Source organism: Phyllopteryx taeniolatus, chromosome 18 (assembly GCF_024500385.1).
Source record: "Phyllopteryx taeniolatus isolate TA_2022b chromosome 18, UOR_Ptae_1.2, whole genome shotgun sequence".
Classification (NCBI taxonomy): domain Eukaryota; kingdom Metazoa; phylum Chordata; class Actinopteri; order Syngnathiformes; family Syngnathidae; genus Phyllopteryx; species Phyllopteryx taeniolatus.
This window is the reverse complement of record NC_084519.1, coordinates 15,477,896-15,496,401: the sequence shown is the minus strand read 5'-3', so window position 1 is coordinate 15,496,401 and position 18,506 is coordinate 15,477,896. Positions and strand designations below refer to the sequence as shown.

Genomic DNA, 18,506 nt, shown 5'->3' with positions numbered 1-18,506 from the left:
ATTTACCGTAACCGGCGTGTGTCAAAGTTGTCAGGTGTCACTAACGCGGTGAATTGCAGTTGTGGCCCAAAAAGTTTCAAGAAAACTCGATAGTATCAAGTGCGCTTGCGATTTTGCTGGCTATCGGCTAGGCTAACCGGGATAACTTTGCCGGTCACGTGACCCGGAACGGCTCAGACGAGGAAGTCTTGGTGCGGATGTGTTCTCATCATCCTTCACAAAACTACACGCACCGCCGCCTTTATTCTTGTCCAGTCGAACGCAAAGCCTTTAAAACGGAAAAGGTGAGACGCACCCTGCTTTGTGCCCGCGAGGTTACTCGCCAAGTTAGCATGGAGTAGAGACAAGGCAACTTCTGACAATGCTAGTTGTTGTTAGCTTCACCAACCTTGATTTATATTTAAAAAAAAAAAAAAAAAAAAGAGCCCTCAGCTAACATAGTTTTTATAAGTTTGGAGTTGAAACCGACAGCAGTGTGGCGGTTAGTGCGACGGATGCTCTTATTTTCAAGAACCTAAACTGAATGCGTCGGTTCACAGACAGCAAAAGTTGGACGACTATCGCATATGTAAACTTCTATTTATGTGTCTGTATTCAAGGTGGTGTAACACAAGTACTGTACAGTATTGTTACCTTGGCTGCTTCACGATAGACAGAAGGTGCAAAAGTACTTGCATTAGGGTTAGTACTTTAGTACCACAGGCTCTTGTCAGTCAAAAAGGACTCTGGTAAGAGTACTATTCAACTTTTGTACTTTGTAAAAACCCAAAAAAATAAGTGCAGACTTTGAAATGTACTTAAGTGCCAAAGTCAAATGCATGACAAATACTTGTACAAGTAGAAGTACAGATTGAACTGTAGTTATGAAAGTTAAAAAAAAAAAAAATTTTTTTTTTTAAAAGTAAACTGAAGTAAAAATAAAGGTTTTATATTGCATTTTGTTAAAGAAGTCGACTTTTATGCTATCAAAACAATGTCTTCCCACAGCTTTATTAATGTTGTGAACAAATGGCTTAAAAATGCCAAATTAGCTAATGAGAAAAAAAAAAAATCCAAACGCTAGACGCTGCTTTTTGTTGTTGTTGTTTTTATTTGGGGGGGCCGGCACAAAATGTATTTTCTGAAATCAATCTTTTATCTGACAAGGTCAAACGATCATTTTAAATAAGGTCATGGCTGAAGATTATCTTGGTTCTCCGAATATGTTGCCGGTGACATTAATGTTCCCTGGTCCCCCCCCCCCTCCCCCCAACCACCTTATAAGACCCCAAGATCTCAGTCAATCAAGATCCGAATCGTGGTTGACCTTACCGCTTTCTATTTGTTTTTTGTATGTCATCAGCCAACGGAGGTTAGAAAAAGTATTTTGATAAAGGAAGAAGTAGATATGTTTAAGTGTAGGGAGTAAAAGTTTAAAGTTGTAAGAAAAATAAATGTTCAAATAAAGTACAGATACCTGAAAAATCTACTTGAGTACAGGAATGAAATATTTGTACATCATGACTTCACACCACTGACTCTCGACCTAGAAAAACATTTCTGATTGCCCATAACGTCAAATTGCATGTTTGTTACTTTTCAGAGCCATGAGATTAGCTTACCTTGAACAATGAAAATGTTTATGTGAAAAGTAAAGTCTGCACCATAACGACAGGTTCAGGGTTTGGGAATCTCGGGCTCTGGTCGTCCTACGCGGAGTTTGCCTCCCAATTAGGACAAGCATTATAGAAAATGAATGAACGGATGTCGTAACGTTTGTTTTGTCCCCTTATTCGACAGACTCTGGAGATGGCCGAGGAGCATGCTCACTGCATGTCCTGCGTCAACCAAAGATGCTTGTTCAGACCTCAGCCGGGCGTTTCCTGCGATCTCACTGGCTGCCCGCTAGTGTGCGGCGCCGTGTTTCACTCATGCAAAGCAGAGGAGCACCACCTCCTGTGCCCGCTGCTGAGGGTACCCTGCCTAAACAGCGCCTACGGCTGCCCCGCCACCATGGCGCGCAACCAGATGTCGCCGCACCTGGAGGTGTGTCCAGCCGGGGTGGTGTGCTGCACCATGGAGTGGAACCGCTGGCCAGTCAGCTGCACGGACTACTCCTCGTACGAGCGCTTGAGTCGCGGTGTGGAGGAGGAGGAGCAGCTGGACATGGCGCTCGCACTCCAGGACCAGCGCACTCTGTTGGAGTCGCTCAGGTTGATCGCCATCGCGCCCACCGTCCAGAGGGGTTCGCTCGGCCCTGCGACTAAGATTGCCAGGTTGATGGAGCCCGGATCGTCCGCCTCGACGGAGTTGCGAGCGGCAACGGCGAGAGAGCGGATCGCCAACGGTATAAACGGACTGAACGAGCAGCATTACAGCAAACTGTATGAGGCCACTCTGGAGACAGCGAGGAGCTTAGCCACTGCTTTGGAGCTGGTTAGCGGTGCCAACTCATCCGATAGCCGGGCGGAAGGCTTGCGAGCAGAGGCCGCTCTGCAGGCCGGCGGACTGGACAGACCGGTGCGGCGTCAAAGCGGACAAACTGAAGACGAGGCTACGGAAGAAGAAACTAGTTTGTTAACAAATGGCTGCCTGGAGATAGTTGCACAAAAGGACACGGTTGCGTCTCAGGATGTGGTGATGTCTCCTTTGTATGACAGCAAGGAGCCGGCGCAGAGGAACTTAGGCGGCGCGTTGGAGGCGGTTAGCGGTGCGAACTCATCCGGTAGCCGGGCTGAAGGCGTGAGAGCAGAAGCCACTCTGCAGGGGAGCAGACTGGACGGAGCGATGCAGCTTCAAAACGGACGGACTGCACACGAGGCTGTGGAAGAAGAAACTAGTTTGTTAACAAATAACTGCTTGGAGACTGTTGCACAAAAGGACTTGGTTGCTTCTCAGGATGTGGTGTGTCCCCCTTTGAGGGCTCATGTGGTGTTGCAAGAAACGGGGCTGGTCTTAGAAAACCACAAGCCGCAAGAGTGGATGCTCCCTAGGAGCCAGACTCCTTTCAGTCAGTGTCAATGGGAAACCAAGACAGACGATAAAGCGGTGGACACCTCGGATCTGGAGCAGGATGATGACCCCGTGCGACTTGGAGAAATGGACCCCATCACAGCCGCCCTGATCTTCTGCTTAGAGGAGTCCAGAGACTGCAGAAGGATCTCCGATCCGCTCCACGTGGACGGCGACCGCGTCCACTTGGGCACGCAGACGTTTCCGTTCCCGGCGGCCATCCTGGTCACGAACACAAGGGTCGGGGACGTGGCCTCCGCGTCCGCCTGCGACCACGGCGCGCTGCAGAACTCCAGCTCGCTCCGCCTCGGCTACGTTCAGGAACACTTGGAGTTTGCGGGGGTTCCGCATCACTACTGCCTCCCCAACAACGCCCGCTACCAGCACACATTTCCGTTTGTGTGCGCGCAGTCCTTTCGCCGAGACGAGTTTTCCTCGCATTTCACCAACGTCCACGGTGACATTCACGCTGGGCTCAACGGCTGGATGGAGTACCGCTGCCCGCTCGCTTTTTACGGCTGCACTTTCTCCCAGCGGCGGTTCTACCCCACCGCCCCGGGGGCCAAGGTGGTCCACGACTCACACCTGAGGGCCTTTGGGGTGCAGCCTCATCCCGGAGCCAAACTCTCCTGTGATTCACAGTCGGACCAGTTCAGCGGGATGCCCAACGAGATACTGTGGCACATAGCTGGCTTCCTAGACAGCTTCAGCCTGTGCCAGCTGTCTTTGGTGTCACGGACCTTGAGGGAGGTATGCGCCAGTCTTCTCCAGACCAGAGGAATCGTGGAGCTGAGGTGGGAGAAGAGGCAATGCTCTGGTGATCACAAGACGGCATCATGGCAGGTTAAACACAAAGTGAGTTTAACGTCACGCGAACACAATTGATGGCAAGCAAGCATGGCCCGGTTACCGGTTTGACAGTTTGAAAAAGTCACAGTTTCAAAACCGCTTAAACTTTCCATTACCGGTATGAGCAGCCATGTGCTATTACGAATTCCACTTGAGTTCTAAGCAGGACACGCCCCACTGCAATATGATTGGCTGCTGCAGCTAGCATGCCTGGATGCAGCAGCCAAGCCAAGTCTCCGATGGCCCAGGAACCAAAATGCCAGGTCTGCCTATGGTATAGACCCATTTACCGTCACATTCCCACCGATGGGCAATTTAGAGTCCTGACACGCGTATGAAATCCAGCCAATCAAGGCCAATGGTGAGATTTTGTTGTTGTTTTTGTTTGGCTGCAGGTGTGGCGGTTCAGCACTGCCTTCAGCCCGGTGCTGACGTGGGGCTTCACGGACATCCCCAGCATGTCGAACCACCTTAAGAAGTGCCAGTACAACACAATGGAGCACCGGACCGAGCCAGTGCCCCTCCCCGCCATGTGCCCGCCGCAGAACGGATGCTGCCTGCGCCGTGCCCTGCGCCACGTCAGCACTTGACCACGCTCCCAACATATCAACTCTCACAAGGATTTTTGTTTGTATGGGATTGTAGAGAAATGTAAGCCCTGTACCTGAAACGCACTCCAAAAGGAATGGGAACACACTCAATGGTTGAAAAATAATACATGTAGTGTTTTACTTATCCTAAATAATTACTACAGGAACTGTCAATTAAAAAAAAAAAACTGAAATAAAAATACACTACTCACAAAAAGTTGAGATATTTGGCTTTCAGGAGAAATGAACGTAAAGGTTTTCACATGATTTAGGTTCCTTCGGAAATTTCATATGAAAGCCCAATATCCCCAATTTATCTATTTTAGTACACTTAATTGCTTTAAATAACACCTCACTGCCAATGTGACTCACTTATTTGATGAAAGAAATGTGAAACATCACGGAATTGTATTACTGCAAAATAAAATATGCACAATAATAGATTTCTATGTGATGTACGAAGAAAGTATATTGCACAAATGATGACAGAACAGTACTTTTCACGTGTGCGACTGAATGTTTGTCTGTTTAGCCTTGCTTGAATGTTAACCCAATACGCCACGGTTAGTTTTACTAACTTGCTGCATTTGTTTCACGTTTATGGTCTGTCAAAAAGAAATATAGGCTACCTTGTGGCTTATTTGTGAACCATCGAGTTTGTTCCCTTATGAATCTGTTTTGAATCAAATCATCATTATTATAGAAAACTATTAGCTGTACGGGCAGTGTTTCGAGTCACATTTAACCTGCCATACATGTAAAAATAAGTTAACCACTTAATAATTTATACTCCTACTCAGATCTTTAATGATGCACGATGGATGATTCAAAGGGTAAGCGGTATGGAAAATGGATGGATGGAAGATCCTGTTACTTCCACATGGAAATTGAAATGTGCAAGTATAGGCCTACTGTACATTATTTACAATACATAAATGTATAATGTACACTGTTAGTAATTGTTCATGTAAATGGTCTCCAAAAGGCTAACAGCACCTGGTATTCCCAAGCAGTCTCCCATCCATGCACTAACCAGGCCTCACCCTGCTGAGCTTCCAAGTTTGAGCATTTTCGGTTAGTATGGCCATAAGCCAATGTGAAATTATGTTTTTAATGACAAAACTCACCATCTCAAGCTATGAGTTTGTATATGACAATTTACTGTACAGCGCTTTTAAGGGTTTGAGATTTAGGACGCATTGCAACCAAACCAACTTCGTACAGACAATCAAAAGTCCATAACCAGGTACTAGTCCCGCCCACAGCCAACGTAAACAGTTTTGTATGACTTCTAAAACAATAGATTTTATTAGTTATACATACACTGGCTTTTAATATATATATTTTTTTAAACCCAAAATTAGCTTAAATTAACAATTGTACTGCCTCAAATGTTCAATTTTGGAGGTTCCACAGCATCAAACCAGCAGCAAGACTCAACATGTATTAATTTTAATAACACACAAGAGAGAACATCACCAGGATGAACATGATTTGACTGCTCAGAGCAACAATTTCACATCGATAATATTGTCAACATGCATTCAGCTGCAAAGAAGAATGACACATTTGCAGGCGGGGATGTATTGTCCAATGAATGTGTAAGGGGGTTTGGTGGGGAGGGGGGAAATGCTTATAAAACTAGTTATATTGAAATCATGTGCAATTTCAGTGAAGACTTTCTGGCAAAATGAAAACAAATCCACTAAGCAAAAAAAAGAAAAAACCCCACGTAGACTCAATATTTGCTTTCGGGCCTCCAAAAGATATGTGGCGGCTCAGATCTGGCCCCCTGGCTTACAGTTTGACACCCCTGCATTAGATGGTCGTACTTTTACCTTATTTAACCATCCGCCATTTCTTAATGCCTTTCAAAAAACTAACTTATTTGTGTGAGTAACTGACCTGTACCGCCAACTGCAATGCCAAGTAAACCTTTGAACATAACTTGTGCTCAACTAAGTCAATAGCGACTTCATTCATTAAGTAAGTAGTCAATGGCGCACACCTGTGTCTGCTTACTGAGGGGGGTTGGACCAGAGTCCACTTAAAAGGCAAGTTCTGTCTAATCAATTTACTTGTGTAGAACTGCTGGCACCCACATGAGCAGCAAGACTGTGGCGGACTAGTAAAAAAAAAAAAAGCCAATTTGCAGCGTGTAGTACAGCTAGTCACTATTGTTGTAAAAATGGCAGAGTACATGCTGACAGTGACAACAGGTGACATGCTGCACGCAGGCACCTTTGATAATCTCTACGTCACTCTGCTGGGCACAGAAGGGCAGTCCAACCGCACACAGCTGACTGGCGTCGGGCTGGTTAATCAAACTGAAAAGGTACCGTATGTTGAAGAATACTCTACGTTACTCAAAAGTTCTGGATTTTGGGCTTGAGGGTGAAATTTCCGAATGTACCCTAAATTCGCTTCACAGGTAGACTCAATTTGACCTCCTCTTAGCTTTTGAATGCATATGTTCAGCAGGTTTTTGAGCCATAAATGGACCAATAGGTTTCGAAGAGACTGGATGAGTCACAGAAAGGTGTAGAAGTAGATGTCCTTTGGGAAATGAGAATTTTGCCCATCAAGAGAACTCTTCAAATGCCAATTCTAATTGAACCAGGCCATTTGTTGGTCCGTTCATGGGTCAAACACGTTTTGAACTTTGCAGTTCAGCAAATGATAAGTTGTACAAAAAGTGCTGAAATTGAACAGTCAGATGTTTCATTACAGCAATTTCTTGGCATCAAGATTCCACCAGATGATGCCAAGGATAAAACCACTTAATGGATGTTTTTCAGAGAGGGGGGGGGAACAAAAATAAAATCTGTGAATTCACAAATCTGCATAACTCTCGTTTCAAGTTCTTTTTGCCATGACAAATGTTCTCACCCGCAGGTGGGAATGTTCTCGGTGACGTCCGCGTTCACGTTAGGGTTCCTCCTTCTCCTCCAATTGGAGAAAGATCCTTTCCGTGAATTCCAAGACGGGGAGTGGTTTTGCTCCACTGTGGTAGTGAGGACGCCTGAGGACGACGACGTTTTCTTCCCCTGCTACAAGTGGCTGTCCAGGGGCGAACTTGTGCTTTTGAGAGGAGGCAGAGGTTAGTGTTGTGCACCAAATATCATCCGTTCCATTTTCAATAGCATCGTTTTCCCGTCTATTGAGCCGAGGCACATTTTACATGAGAGGAAAAACTCCCAACGGCTCACCCCCAAACAAATGTCAAAAAGTGGATACACTGGTTGATTTTGTACCTTCTGCAAAACAGTGTAAGAACATTTAATTGTTCTGCCTGTCACTATATGTCACTGGCCTAGATGGGATGTACTAAGACAGGAGATAAATATTCTGTTTTTCTCTACTTTCTGCTTGTTTGTGGTCATCTTTGGTGTGTACTGACAAGCTGTAACTTTTTTTATTTTTTATTTTTGCTGCGTTTACCGCTAACATCAGCTTTTGTCAGCATAAAATAGCCATGTGATTGAGTGAGGGGGTGTGATGAGTTTAGTTTTTGCAAAATGTCCTCTGGTAGCCACAAAAGCATTTGAAGACTACTATCCACAACTTCAAGACCAACGGAAAAAGGAATTGGTCCAGCAGAAGTTGACGTATAAGTAAGTCTCAGTTTAATTCGGCTAATAACTCGTGGAAGTGGTGTCCTGACTCTTTTTGTTTTCTGTCGTCATCATCAGATGGGATGAGTACGCTGAAGGAATGGCTTACGTCTTAAGCATCAAAGATCCAAATTCCCTCCCGGCAGAAGTCCGCTTCTCGTATTCAAAAGCCAGGCAGTTTGCCTACAGAATCAAGTTTGCGTGAGTGTATTAACCTTTATTGTCTCAAATTCATCTGTGGACAACTGAATGGTAATAGTTTGCACATGCAATGGGTTTAATCCAGAAGGGATGAGCTCTTGGAGAAAGGCGTACTGCATAATTTGGGACGCTGGGAAAGCTTTGAGGGCATGAAGAATGTTTCCTGGTTCACAAAATCAACACTTTCAGGTATCGTCTGTAATGGAAAAAGAAAAACGATTACCAAAAAAAAATGGAAAATGAATGAACTCTGTCCAGAGAGAGTGTCTCAGCTGTGGAAGAACGACGCCTTTTTTGCGGACCAGTTTCTCAACGGCGTCAACCCTTACGTGATCCGGCGCTGCTCCAAGCTGCCGTCCGACTTCCCGGTTACAGATGAAATGGTCAAGCCGTTTTTGACCAAAGGGACCAGTCTGACTAAAGAGATGGAGGTAGCAAACCCATCAACGCGCATGTGATGTGACCTTGGCAGAAGGCGCTGTTTTTTGATTTGATTACAATTTTTTTGCTGCCGCAACTGCTATAAAATGACTAAAAAGTAACCCTTTTTCAGACTAGTACCTTTTACATTGTAGCTGTGCTGAGAAAACAGGAAAAAGGTGCTTTTCAAATTGGAAGTTGTGACGTCTAGTAATTGGCGTTCAAATGCAACGTTTTCTGCTGTTTTCCACTCGTGTATATTCTCCGGGCTGTTACAGAATGGCAACATATTCATTGTCGATTACAAAATCATGGAGGGTCTGCCAACAACTGTTATGGACGGTAAACGAGTTCCTCTGACGCCTGCCCTCTGCCTACTTTACGTGACTCCTGAGAAGAAATTACTCCCCGTTGCCATTCAGGTCCGCCTTATTTGTCTTAATTGCGTGAACATCTTCTCAAATCGGCTTCTAAGAATTTAAATCCTCTCCCTCCCGCAGCTCGGCCAGCGGCCCTCTGAGGACAATCCGATTTTTCTGCCCAGTGATTCTGAGGCGGACTGGCTGCTGGCTAAGCTGCACGTGAGACACGTCGACACCTTGCACTGCTTGTTAGTCAGCCATTTGCACAATACTCATTTGATAGCGGAGGTTTTTGCAATGGCGACGCTTCGCAACCTGCCGACGATTCACCCCCTGCACAAGGTAAACTCACGGCAGGAGAAAGTGATAGCTGTAATGTTAACCCCTCTGTTGCCTTCCAGCTGCTGATACCGCATCATCGAAGTACCCTCCATGTGAACACAGTAGCTCGTGCTGTTCTCTATGGCCCAGGAAGATTTTTTGATGATGTATGAAACTGTGTTTGACCGGCAAGATCTCCTCGGAACCAATCTGTCGACTGATCAAATGTCACTTTTGTTGAAGTCTTCGATTTCTGCAGAAGGTCAGCTGCCTCTCATGAGAAGGGCGCTCGCCCACTTGACCTACGCGTCACTCTGTGTCCCGGAAGATATCGCTGCCCGAGGTCTGGAGTCCATCCCCAACTTTTATTACAGAGATGATGCTTTGAGGATGTGGAATGTCATTAACAGGTGAGCGCCTGCCTGCTGGTCAACACTGTTGCTGACTAATTTGACAATTCTCCACATGGTTAATGTGATGATTGAAGTAAAAGCTTTAGGGGTATATCTGGCAGCACAAACTCAAACGAGTCTCTATCACAGATTAGTTGGTCAGCGGTAGTCGACTACTTTTTTGCCACCAGGAATATAGCCTGGTGCCAATCATCGACATCCATTTTGAAACCCTACAGACCATTTTGAAATGTTGTCTTTGAGCTCAACATTGACATGCTCGTTATTTCATATCCCCCCCTCAGCTTTGTTAAGGCAGTGGTGGCATACTATTATCCACTGGACAGTGAAGTGTCTGCAGATTCTGAGCTCCAGGAATGGGCCAATGAGATCTTCAACTATGGGTTTTTGGGTAATGTTGCTTCAGGTATTTCCCCATCATTCTCACTTTTGAATCGGTTCCTAATGACGTGTAACACAGGTTCACCAGACTACCTCTTTTGCAGGTTTCCCTTCAAGCTTTCAAAATGTGGAGGAGCTCATAAAGTACATCACAATGTTGATCTTCACCACGTCAGCGCGACATACTTCAGTGAACATGGGCCAGGTGAATGCCTTGTGAAGTTCTTAGACTAAACATGGAAGAAAAAGTTGCGTTTGCTCTAAAGTCTACATTTGATGGTTATGTGTTCCCTATAGTTGGATTATCTAAATTGGATCCCTAATGGTCCTTTGTTACTACATCTGGCTCCACCAACTGTAAAAGGAAATGCTACCATGGATGAAGTACTGTTGACTCTGCCCAACAAATCATTTGCATCAGTCACCATGTCTCTTAATTGGTTCCTTAGCGAGAAGTATGAGGATTTTGTAAGTTCAACACCACTGTTTTTTGACACAAGATCGCCATGTTAGTTTTCGGCGCTCCTTCAAGGTGTCTGTTTGCCTTGGCCAGGTCCCTCTAGGTCAGTATCCTCAACGTTTTACTGAGCCTGCGGTCTTGAGGATGATTGAGGATTTTCAAGCGGAGTTGTCGACAATCAGCGGCGCCATCGTGAAGAGGAACGAGGAGCTTCAGCTGGCTTATCTGTACTTGAACCCCAAAGAAATAGAGAACAGTGTGACTATTTAACAGATGTCAAAAGGAAGCGCTGTTTTGGGCAATACTGGCTTCAAACGGCTAGCCTGGAATGATGTATTTGAGTACAATAGCTTTAATGGTCAATAAAGATTCTCCGTGTTGGTTGAATTTGATATCGATCGCTCCATTTCTGCACTCAGACCTCTGGGAAGAAGGACGTTCCCCCACTTGGTACGTATCAGCTCTAACATCAAAATTGTTCAATAAGCCAAAACATGGCTGACTTTAACATACCTCACAGTTTTATTCGTTCTAGATTTAAATTGTTTTCGAAATCCGTAGAGTTCAGGTGCAAACACAATAATTTGGTTGGACCAAATCAGCTGATCCAAAACCACCTACAGTTGGCATTTGTTTGACTACAACGTTCATCCCCAATGGTTCCTTACTGCTGCGCAAGTCCTCTCCGACCGCCAAAGGACAATCCGGCTCAAAGACCATTTTGGAGACTCTCCCAAACATTGGCGCGATGCCAAGCATTCAATATGTGTTGACACTGAACGACTCTGATTCCGTAACTTGAACATTAACTTCTCAAAGAAAGCTCATGATGACGTCGTCTTGAAGTTACGAAAATACTCCTAACGAGTTCATGTCTTTCCATTTTGCGATGCTGGCGGGTGCCACTGGGTTCATATCCTGACCAACGATTCCAAGAGCCTGAAGTCAAGCAGATGATGGACTTTCATGCAGAGTTGTCCATCCTTAGTGAAGTCATCAAGGCCGGAAACACAAAGCTTGTTGGGTCCACACACATTTGGACCCAAGGCAAATGGACAGCAGTATTCTTAAGTAAGAAGGGGCTTACAGATAAACACTTGCCCTGCATGCTGGCAGGTGTTTTAAACTTACAAAGCAACACATTGGAAGTTGGTGTTGGAAACAAGGAGACTAATTTGGACGGTGTGGTAATCGGTAAATAACTTGGCAATGCAACTGTAGTCGCTCCAGGATTGTGCTGGCTGTTGTTTGTTGCAAATGCAAAATATACTCTTTATAATCATTCTTTCAGCACTTGAAGTTGATGTAACATGAATTATCCCTGATCTATCTGGCACTTTTTGTGTTTGACCACAAGATTACATATTTTACGCAACAGTTTTACCCTGATGTCATTCATGTAATCTGAGTGGTTTGCATCTTTCTGCGTCGCATCTGTACTTCTGGCTGGTGATCTTCACTCCTGCTCACTGGAGTGATGTCTTGAACAGTTTTCGGGTCTTTCTTTACAGCTCTCAAAATATTTGTCATCTACAGATATTGTCCTTGGTCTACACATTCAGGCAAAGGTGCAATATTCTAAGTTTTTGTATCAGATCCAAAATCCATCCATCCATTTTATTTATTTTTTTAAATGTACTGCTTGTCCTATTCAGGGTCACAGGTGAGCTGGAGCCTATCCCAGCGGACTTTGTCCGAAAGGCGGGGTAGGCCGTCAGTCGATACCTGGGGAGAAAAAAAGAAAAGCCTAAAAGTTGATCTATTTTCTCATATTTGTCTTTCGAAATCAACCCCAAATGTGCTAATAAATAAAAATATAGTAATTGCTTTACTGCTGAGTGTTTCAGTACTTACGAATGAGTGACTGTAAATCCTTGGCTGATGATTGCTGCTTGTCGAGTCTTTGGTCGTTGCCACTTCATTTTGCTTTTCATGCAAACCGTCTGCATGCTTTTTGCTTATTGAAGACGACAGTTTGTTTTTCTATCTGATCTATATTTGGTATTAAAATCATACGCAGTAGATTTTTTACATACCGCGTCTTGTCACTCATTTGCGTTGGAGGAAGATAAAGGTTAAAAAGAGATCATTGCCGCCAGGTGGAACTGGAAGCGAAGCCCAAACCTACGGAACCTAAAAACATCAAGTTTTTAGAATTCCTTTATTCCTATTACTGAGCGACCATGGCAGAGTACAAGCTGGAAATAACGAGAGGAAAAATGTTCTTTGCCGGAACATTTGACCGTATCCTCGTCACCTTGCTTGGAAGTGACGGGCAGAGCGAGAAAACGGACTTGAATAACTGGGGTGTTGACTTTATGACTGGGAAGGTAAGTTGGAAATGTGTGTACATGCATCAGGCACTGCACGTGTTGCTCATTAGATGTCATATGTTTGCCAATAGTTTTGGTTGACGCCGACTGCTGACAGGCCCAAAATTTCATATACCGATGTATTTATTTGAGTGTTTATTTTTTTAAATGCAGATGGGAGCGGGGGGGTATATTCTTTATCCTCATGGGAAAAGAGCGCCGTCTTTTTTAAAAAAAAAATTTAAATTATTATTCAATGGAAACTTCGATTAGGACTGCCGGTGTTTGCGGAAAGTTTGTGTGTACTGATTGTCGAGGGACCTGTAGATACTTCTGTTCTTGTGAAACGTGATACATTTGTTGTTGTTTTTTTCGACATCAACAGAAAGTAAAAATTGAATTTTAAACAGTTTGTCTTCTGTATTAGCCTATAGCCCAAAAAATAATCATTTGAACTGAAGTTTGTATCATTCGCATACTTGTACCACCACAATGCAAACCAGCTCAACCCTCCAAAGCACATTATTTCAACGTGTGTAACACCAGTTACCCCCACGTCTTCAATTCTAGACTGTGACGTACACCATCAAAACCATTTCCTCTCTGGGCAAACTTCTGCTGGTTAAGTTGGAGAAAGGCCCACGTTTTTTCCTCCCCGAACGCGAGTGGTTCTGCTCTAAAATAGTGGTGACCACGCCAGAAGGAGAGACCCTTCTTTTCCCGTGTTACCGATGGCTTTGCAATCATGAGAAAATGGAGCTGAGAGGAGGAAAAGGTTGGAGTTCATATTCACATGAAATATGATTCATTTACTTAGCTTTTGTTACACTGTACATCAGACGTGGCTTCTTTTTTTTTTTTTTTTTTTCCAGCCATGAAGGCTTTTGAAGACGAGCACCCGTTGTTGATTGAGCACCGCAAAAATGAGCTGGCGTCTAAAAAGAGCCACTTCCAGTAGGTTTTCCCCGAAAGATACAAGTAAGAAGACATTTCAAAGTGGTTTCAAATATATTCTTCTTTCTAGATGGGCCTCAATCAATGAAAGACTTCCTTCCCACAACACTTTCGCGACATCGAGTGTCCCTGCTGAAGTTCGCATGTCAGTGTCTAGAATAAGTGAGTCAAAGAAGGCCTTGTACTCTGGGTAAGTTTCGAGAAGAAGATTTAAAGGTCCCAAGCCATCAAAACAGGGGCGTGCAAAGGTGGTTGGTTATTGATTATTAAAAAAATAAATAAAAAATAGTGATGGCATGGGACTTAATGCTTTCCCACTCCGTGACACTGAATTGTGAATAGTCAGCGGTACCATTTGAATCCTGTTGCGCTTCAGGGTCTTAGAACTCAAGATGAAGGGGATGCTTGGATGTGAGGAAAGTTGGCAAAGCATGGAAGACATGAAAAGAATCATCTGGACCAGAAAGACAAAAATATCAGGTAGGTCGAGTCGTTCGGCAACTGGCCATTCCGAGATCGTTAAAATAGAAAGCCGTTCGCACAAACGGTGGCCCGAAAGGCAAACACTCTTGATCATAACATTCGGAGTGCGACCGCAAAGATTTGTGATTAAGATTAAATTCACTTGACTTATCCATCGCTCCAGAGTATGTTTCCGAGCACTGGAAGGAAGATGACTTTTATGGATCCCAGTTCCTGAACGGTCTCAACCCTTGTTTGATCAGACGCTGTTCAGAACTTCCCCCAAATTTCCCAGTCACCGAGGAAATGGTGAAGCCGTTCCTGGAGAAAGATAGTAGTCTGAACAATGACATGAAGGTATCTACTGTATGAAGAGCTACTTACATGGACTAGATTCCATTCCGAAACATTCATTGAGATGTAACACCTCACTGTCTCACAGAAAGGAAATATCTTCCTCTATGACCAGAAGAGGTTGAGCGGAATACCTGGGAAACTATATCATGGGGAAAAACTGTCAGTGCCTGCTCCTCTCTGTCTATTGTACCTGAACCCTGAGAAAAAACTGCTACCAATTGCAATACAGGTATTTCATGTGAAATAGTAGCCCTGGTCAATGGTTGCCGGATCGGTCTTTTACCGTGTTTACCAATGTTTTGGCAGGTGCATCAACAACCCTCAAAAGAGAATCCGATTTTTCTGCCCAGTGATTCGGAGACAGACTGGCTTCTCGCCAAGATATTTGTCACAAATACTAACATGATGACTCACCAGGCCATCTCCCACCTGAAGAACACTCACTTTGTCGTCGAGCCCTGGGCCATTAGCCTCCTCCGCAACCTTTCTGCGATTCATCCCATTTACAAGGTATAGCTGACGTGGATTTAAATGTGGAGTGGTCTCGATTTGATCTGCAGGGCATCCAAGCGGACGCCCACTTGGAATTTGGTCTGAAAAATGTGACTGTGTTGACTCAAATGAAGTTTCATTTCACTCGGAACATTATTTGGGGTATTCTTCCCTCTCTGCATAGTTGCTCATTTCTCACTTTCGGCGGATTCTACACATCAACGCTCAGGCCCGTGAAGTTCTGTTGGGAGCTACTGGGTCACTTTCAATGGTACGATAAGTTACTTGCTTTCTCATTTTCACATCTGACCCTAGCCGTGTGTTATCCTGCACGTGACTAGACTTCGTTTGGACTTGACGGCACTATAGAGCTGATGATGCGGACGCAAGCCGAGCTCACGTACACCTCGCTCTGTATACCGGACGACATTCGCGCTCGAGGACTCGAGTCCATCCCCAACTTCTACTACAGAGATGACGGCCTTAAAGTCTGGGACATCATCCACAGGTTTTGTTTTTGTTTTGTTTGTTTTCACCACCATTAGTAATTGAAAGAAGGTAAGCCATCCGAGAGAGAGAGAAATGCGAATTACTTTGACTTTCCAGATTCGTGAAGGGTGTAGTGGAGCACTTCTATCATTCCGACAGTGAGGTTGTCAAAGACTCTGAGCTCCAAGGATGGATGCATGAGATATTCATTCGCTGCTTTTTAGGGGATAAGTCCTCAGGTATTAAACCACATTCAATTTGTCAACAAAATGTACATAGAGACTACACGTTTTTTTCTGGTATTTTTCCTCACAGGGTGTCCAGAGGCCTTCCAAAATGTTGAGGAAGTGGTCAAGTTTATCACCATGGTGATCTTCACAGTTTCAGCTCGACATGCTGCCGTCAATAACGGACAGGTGACACAACAGTTGACGTAATATTTCAATTGTAAAAAGGCAACAAAAAAAAAAAAGAAAAAGAAATCTGGTGAAAGAACCGGTTTCTTTTTTTTTCCAATCAATGTAGCAATTAAAAACAAACTGTCAGGTGAAGTCTTTTTTTGTTTGTTTTTGTTAACATTTGGTCCACTTTAAGTATACTGGCCCTCAATTGTTATTTATTTATTTATTTTTTTTAAGCGTTTTGATTCTGTTTGAAATAGGACTTCAAGCTTTTTGTTTTTATTATTAAAACCAAGAGCGAGCACACAATGTACCACAAGTGGTTTGTTTTGTTTTGTTTTATTTTGTTAGTTTGACTACCAGGCGTTCCTTCCCAATGCTCCTTTAATGTTGCGCAAGCCGTCTCCACGCGCCAAAGGGCAGTCCGGCATGACGACCATTTTGGAGACGCTCCCAAACATTGACGAGACGGTCAAGGCGGCGCACCTTCTAAATGTGCTCGCAGTGGACGACTCCGATTCTGTAAGTTGAGCGTTGTGACAGACTTTGAACCCTCGGTTTATATGCAAGCGGTTGCCGATTTATTTAATTGTATTTTATTTTTTGTAACCATTCAAATTTGGCAGGATTGTTAACAACACTCTTCTCTGTGGGGTGTCAAATTTAGACGACATTTTCATTTTCACTTTGAACTTCTAAAAGTGAGCTCACTATGGCGAGTTTATGAAAATACTCCACACAAGTTCACGTGAGGTCTTCCTGTTTTTGCGATGCCGGCAGGTCCGACTGGGTTCATACCCCGAAGAAAGATTCCAAGAGCCTGAAGTCAAGCAGATGATGAAGGAGTTTCAAGCGGAGTTGTCCAGCCTTAGTGAAGTCATCAAGGCCAGAAACGCAAACCTTGTCGTGCCCTACACATATCTGGACCCGAGTCAAATGGACAACAATATCATTCATTAAGTGCGAAGGTTTTCTTTGGATGACGCGTATGCTGGAAGGTCTTTTCAACTTACAATGTGGCGTGTTGGTGTAGGAACCGGCGAGAGTTATAAAAAAGCTGTTCGCACATTTATTCGGTAGTCTTGATATCCAGATGAAGGTCCATGTACTAGTACGCTTTATCCTCACTAGTAAGACCATCCAGCGCACTACTAGAACAACTGTGCCTTACTCGTAACTTTTATCACACACGACACTGCGTTCCAAATTATTATGCAAACAACACTTTTCTCAGATTTTCCTAAATAGGCGATGCAAATGACATCATCATTTTCATGTCATCGACCCAATCGAGTGTATCATTCAAATGTTTTGGAACAAAGTCTTTTTTTTAAAGGAAGGAAATTAACATAGACTCTTCCAAATTACGGCGGCACGGTGGGCGACTGGTTAGAGCGTCAGCCTCACAGTTCTGAGGTGCGGGGTTCAATCCCCGTCCCCGCCTGTGTGGAGTTTGCATGTTCTCCCCGTGTCTGCGTGGGTTTTCTCCGGGCACTCCGGTTTCCTCCCACATCCCAAAAACATGCATTCATTGGAGACTCTAAATTGCCCATCGGCATGACTGTGAGTGCGAATGGTTGTTTGTTTGTATGTGCCCTGCGATTGGCTGGCAACCAGTTCAGGGTGTACCCCGCCTCCTGCCCGATGACAGCTGGGATAGGTTCCAGCACGCCCGCGACCCTAGTGAGGAGAAGCGGCTCAGAAAATGGATGGATGGATGGATGTTCCAAATTAGGACAAACAACAGCGTTTTACAAGAACTGAAAATGGTCATTTGTTGAATTTGCAGCACTAAGAGGTCACATTCACTGAAATCAACAAAAAACATCTTCAGAGGTCAATTTACATTTTACATTTGGGACAACTAAGTGTTATTACTAAGGCAAAAATACTAGCGGGCATTTTGGCGCTACTAGTAGAGTCCAGGAGGTTACTAGTGTGTGACGCATGCCTAATAGTTTGGCCTACTAGTGCAGCCGGTGCAGTTAAAGTATACTTTAATGGCCTACGAGTAGGCCAAAAGTCCCGTTAGAAGTGAAAAAACCCCCAAAACATTACTAGTAAGACAATCATTATACTAGTGTGTTGAATGAATTGTCTTGTTAGAGAGGAAGAGAGCCCGCTAGCTGGATATCTAATACAGTATATGCTCCAACGGCTTTCTCAACAGTGATTTGGGTGGTATGGTCATCGACTGTATTTGGACTTTTGTTGAGCATGCAAAGAGTTAAACATATGCAAACTATATGCAGGTTATTAGCGTTTCTGCTTCTCTGCGTTAGCTTGCTTTCACGATAGCATCACGGGAAAATGCTGATGACCCCGCGCAATAATCTCCTTGTCGTTCTTTCAACTGTCAGAAAAGTATGTTTTTTTTTGGTTCTAAAAGTTGAAAATAAAAGGTGGATTGCTGTGTTGAACGCTTTGTCTTTGAGTC

The 18,506-nt window shown here is 44.2% G+C and overlaps 4 protein-coding genes across 7 annotated transcripts in view; 3 read left to right on the top strand and 1 right to left on the bottom strand.

The window, feature by feature from the left end:
* grm1a (glutamate receptor, metabotropic 1a) overlaps positions 1 to 141 on the bottom strand; it is a 30,347-nt gene extending 30,206 nt beyond the window's left edge. The window contains exon 1 of the mRNA XM_061753599.1: positions 7 to 141. The gene's annotated coding sequence lies outside the window, so the exon portion shown is untranslated. The remainder of the gene's footprint in view (positions 1 to 6) is intronic.
* Positions 121 to 5,070, top strand: LOC133468117 (F-box only protein 30-like). 2 transcript variants are annotated; one of them, XM_061753600.1, is made up of 3 exons: positions 121 to 284; positions 1,780 to 3,846; positions 4,236 to 5,070. In XM_061753600.1, the coding sequence occupies exons 1-3, from the start codon at positions 198 to 200 to the stop codon at positions 4,428 to 4,430; spliced, it is 2,349 nt and encodes a 782-aa protein (XP_061609584.1). In that variant the 5' UTR covers positions 121 to 197; the 3' UTR covers positions 4,431 to 5,070. The 2 variants fall into 2 exon arrangements, with proteins under 2 accessions (XP_061609584.1, XP_061609585.1); XM_061753601.1 differs by lacking the exon at positions 121 to 284 and adding an exon at positions 324 to 728.
* A 992-nt stretch (positions 5,071 to 6,062) lies between these two features.
* Positions 6,063 to 10,994, top strand: LOC133468118 (polyunsaturated fatty acid lipoxygenase ALOX8-like). Of its 3 annotated transcripts, none has more exons than XM_061753603.1 (14): positions 6,066 to 6,765; positions 7,326 to 7,530; positions 7,963 to 8,044; positions 8,123 to 8,245; positions 8,334 to 8,434; positions 8,504 to 8,676; positions 8,944 to 9,087; positions 9,166 to 9,369; positions 9,429 to 9,515; positions 9,592 to 9,758; positions 10,046 to 10,167; positions 10,247 to 10,347; positions 10,440 to 10,610; positions 10,696 to 10,994. In XM_061753603.1, exons 1-14 carry the CDS (start codon positions 6,619 to 6,621, stop codon positions 10,870 to 10,872), a joined length of 2,004 nt encoding a protein of 667 aa, XP_061609587.1. In that variant the 5' UTR covers positions 6,066 to 6,618; the 3' UTR covers positions 10,873 to 10,994. The 3 variants fall into 3 exon arrangements, with proteins under 3 accessions (XP_061609588.1, XP_061609587.1, XP_061609586.1); XM_061753602.1 differs by having other exon boundaries at positions 6,068 to 6,765; positions 8,331 to 8,434; XM_061753604.1 differs by lacking the exon at positions 8,944 to 9,087 and having other exon boundaries at positions 6,063 to 6,765; positions 8,331 to 8,434.
* Positions 10,995 to 12,667: 1,673 nt separating this feature from the next.
* Positions 12,668 to 18,489, top strand: LOC133468273 (hydroperoxide isomerase ALOXE3-like). Its single transcript, XM_061753967.1, has 14 exons — positions 12,668 to 12,932; positions 13,485 to 13,689; positions 13,787 to 13,868; positions 13,939 to 14,058; positions 14,245 to 14,348; positions 14,515 to 14,687; positions 14,773 to 14,916; positions 14,994 to 15,197; positions 15,364 to 15,450; positions 15,521 to 15,687; positions 15,786 to 15,907; positions 15,984 to 16,084; positions 16,421 to 16,591; positions 16,850 to 18,489. The coding sequence occupies exons 1-14, from the start codon at positions 12,786 to 12,788 to the stop codon at positions 17,027 to 17,029; spliced, it is 2,007 nt and encodes a 668-aa protein (XP_061609951.1). The 5' UTR covers positions 12,668 to 12,785; the 3' UTR covers positions 17,030 to 18,489.
* Positions 18,490 to 18,506: the final 17 nt, after the last annotated feature.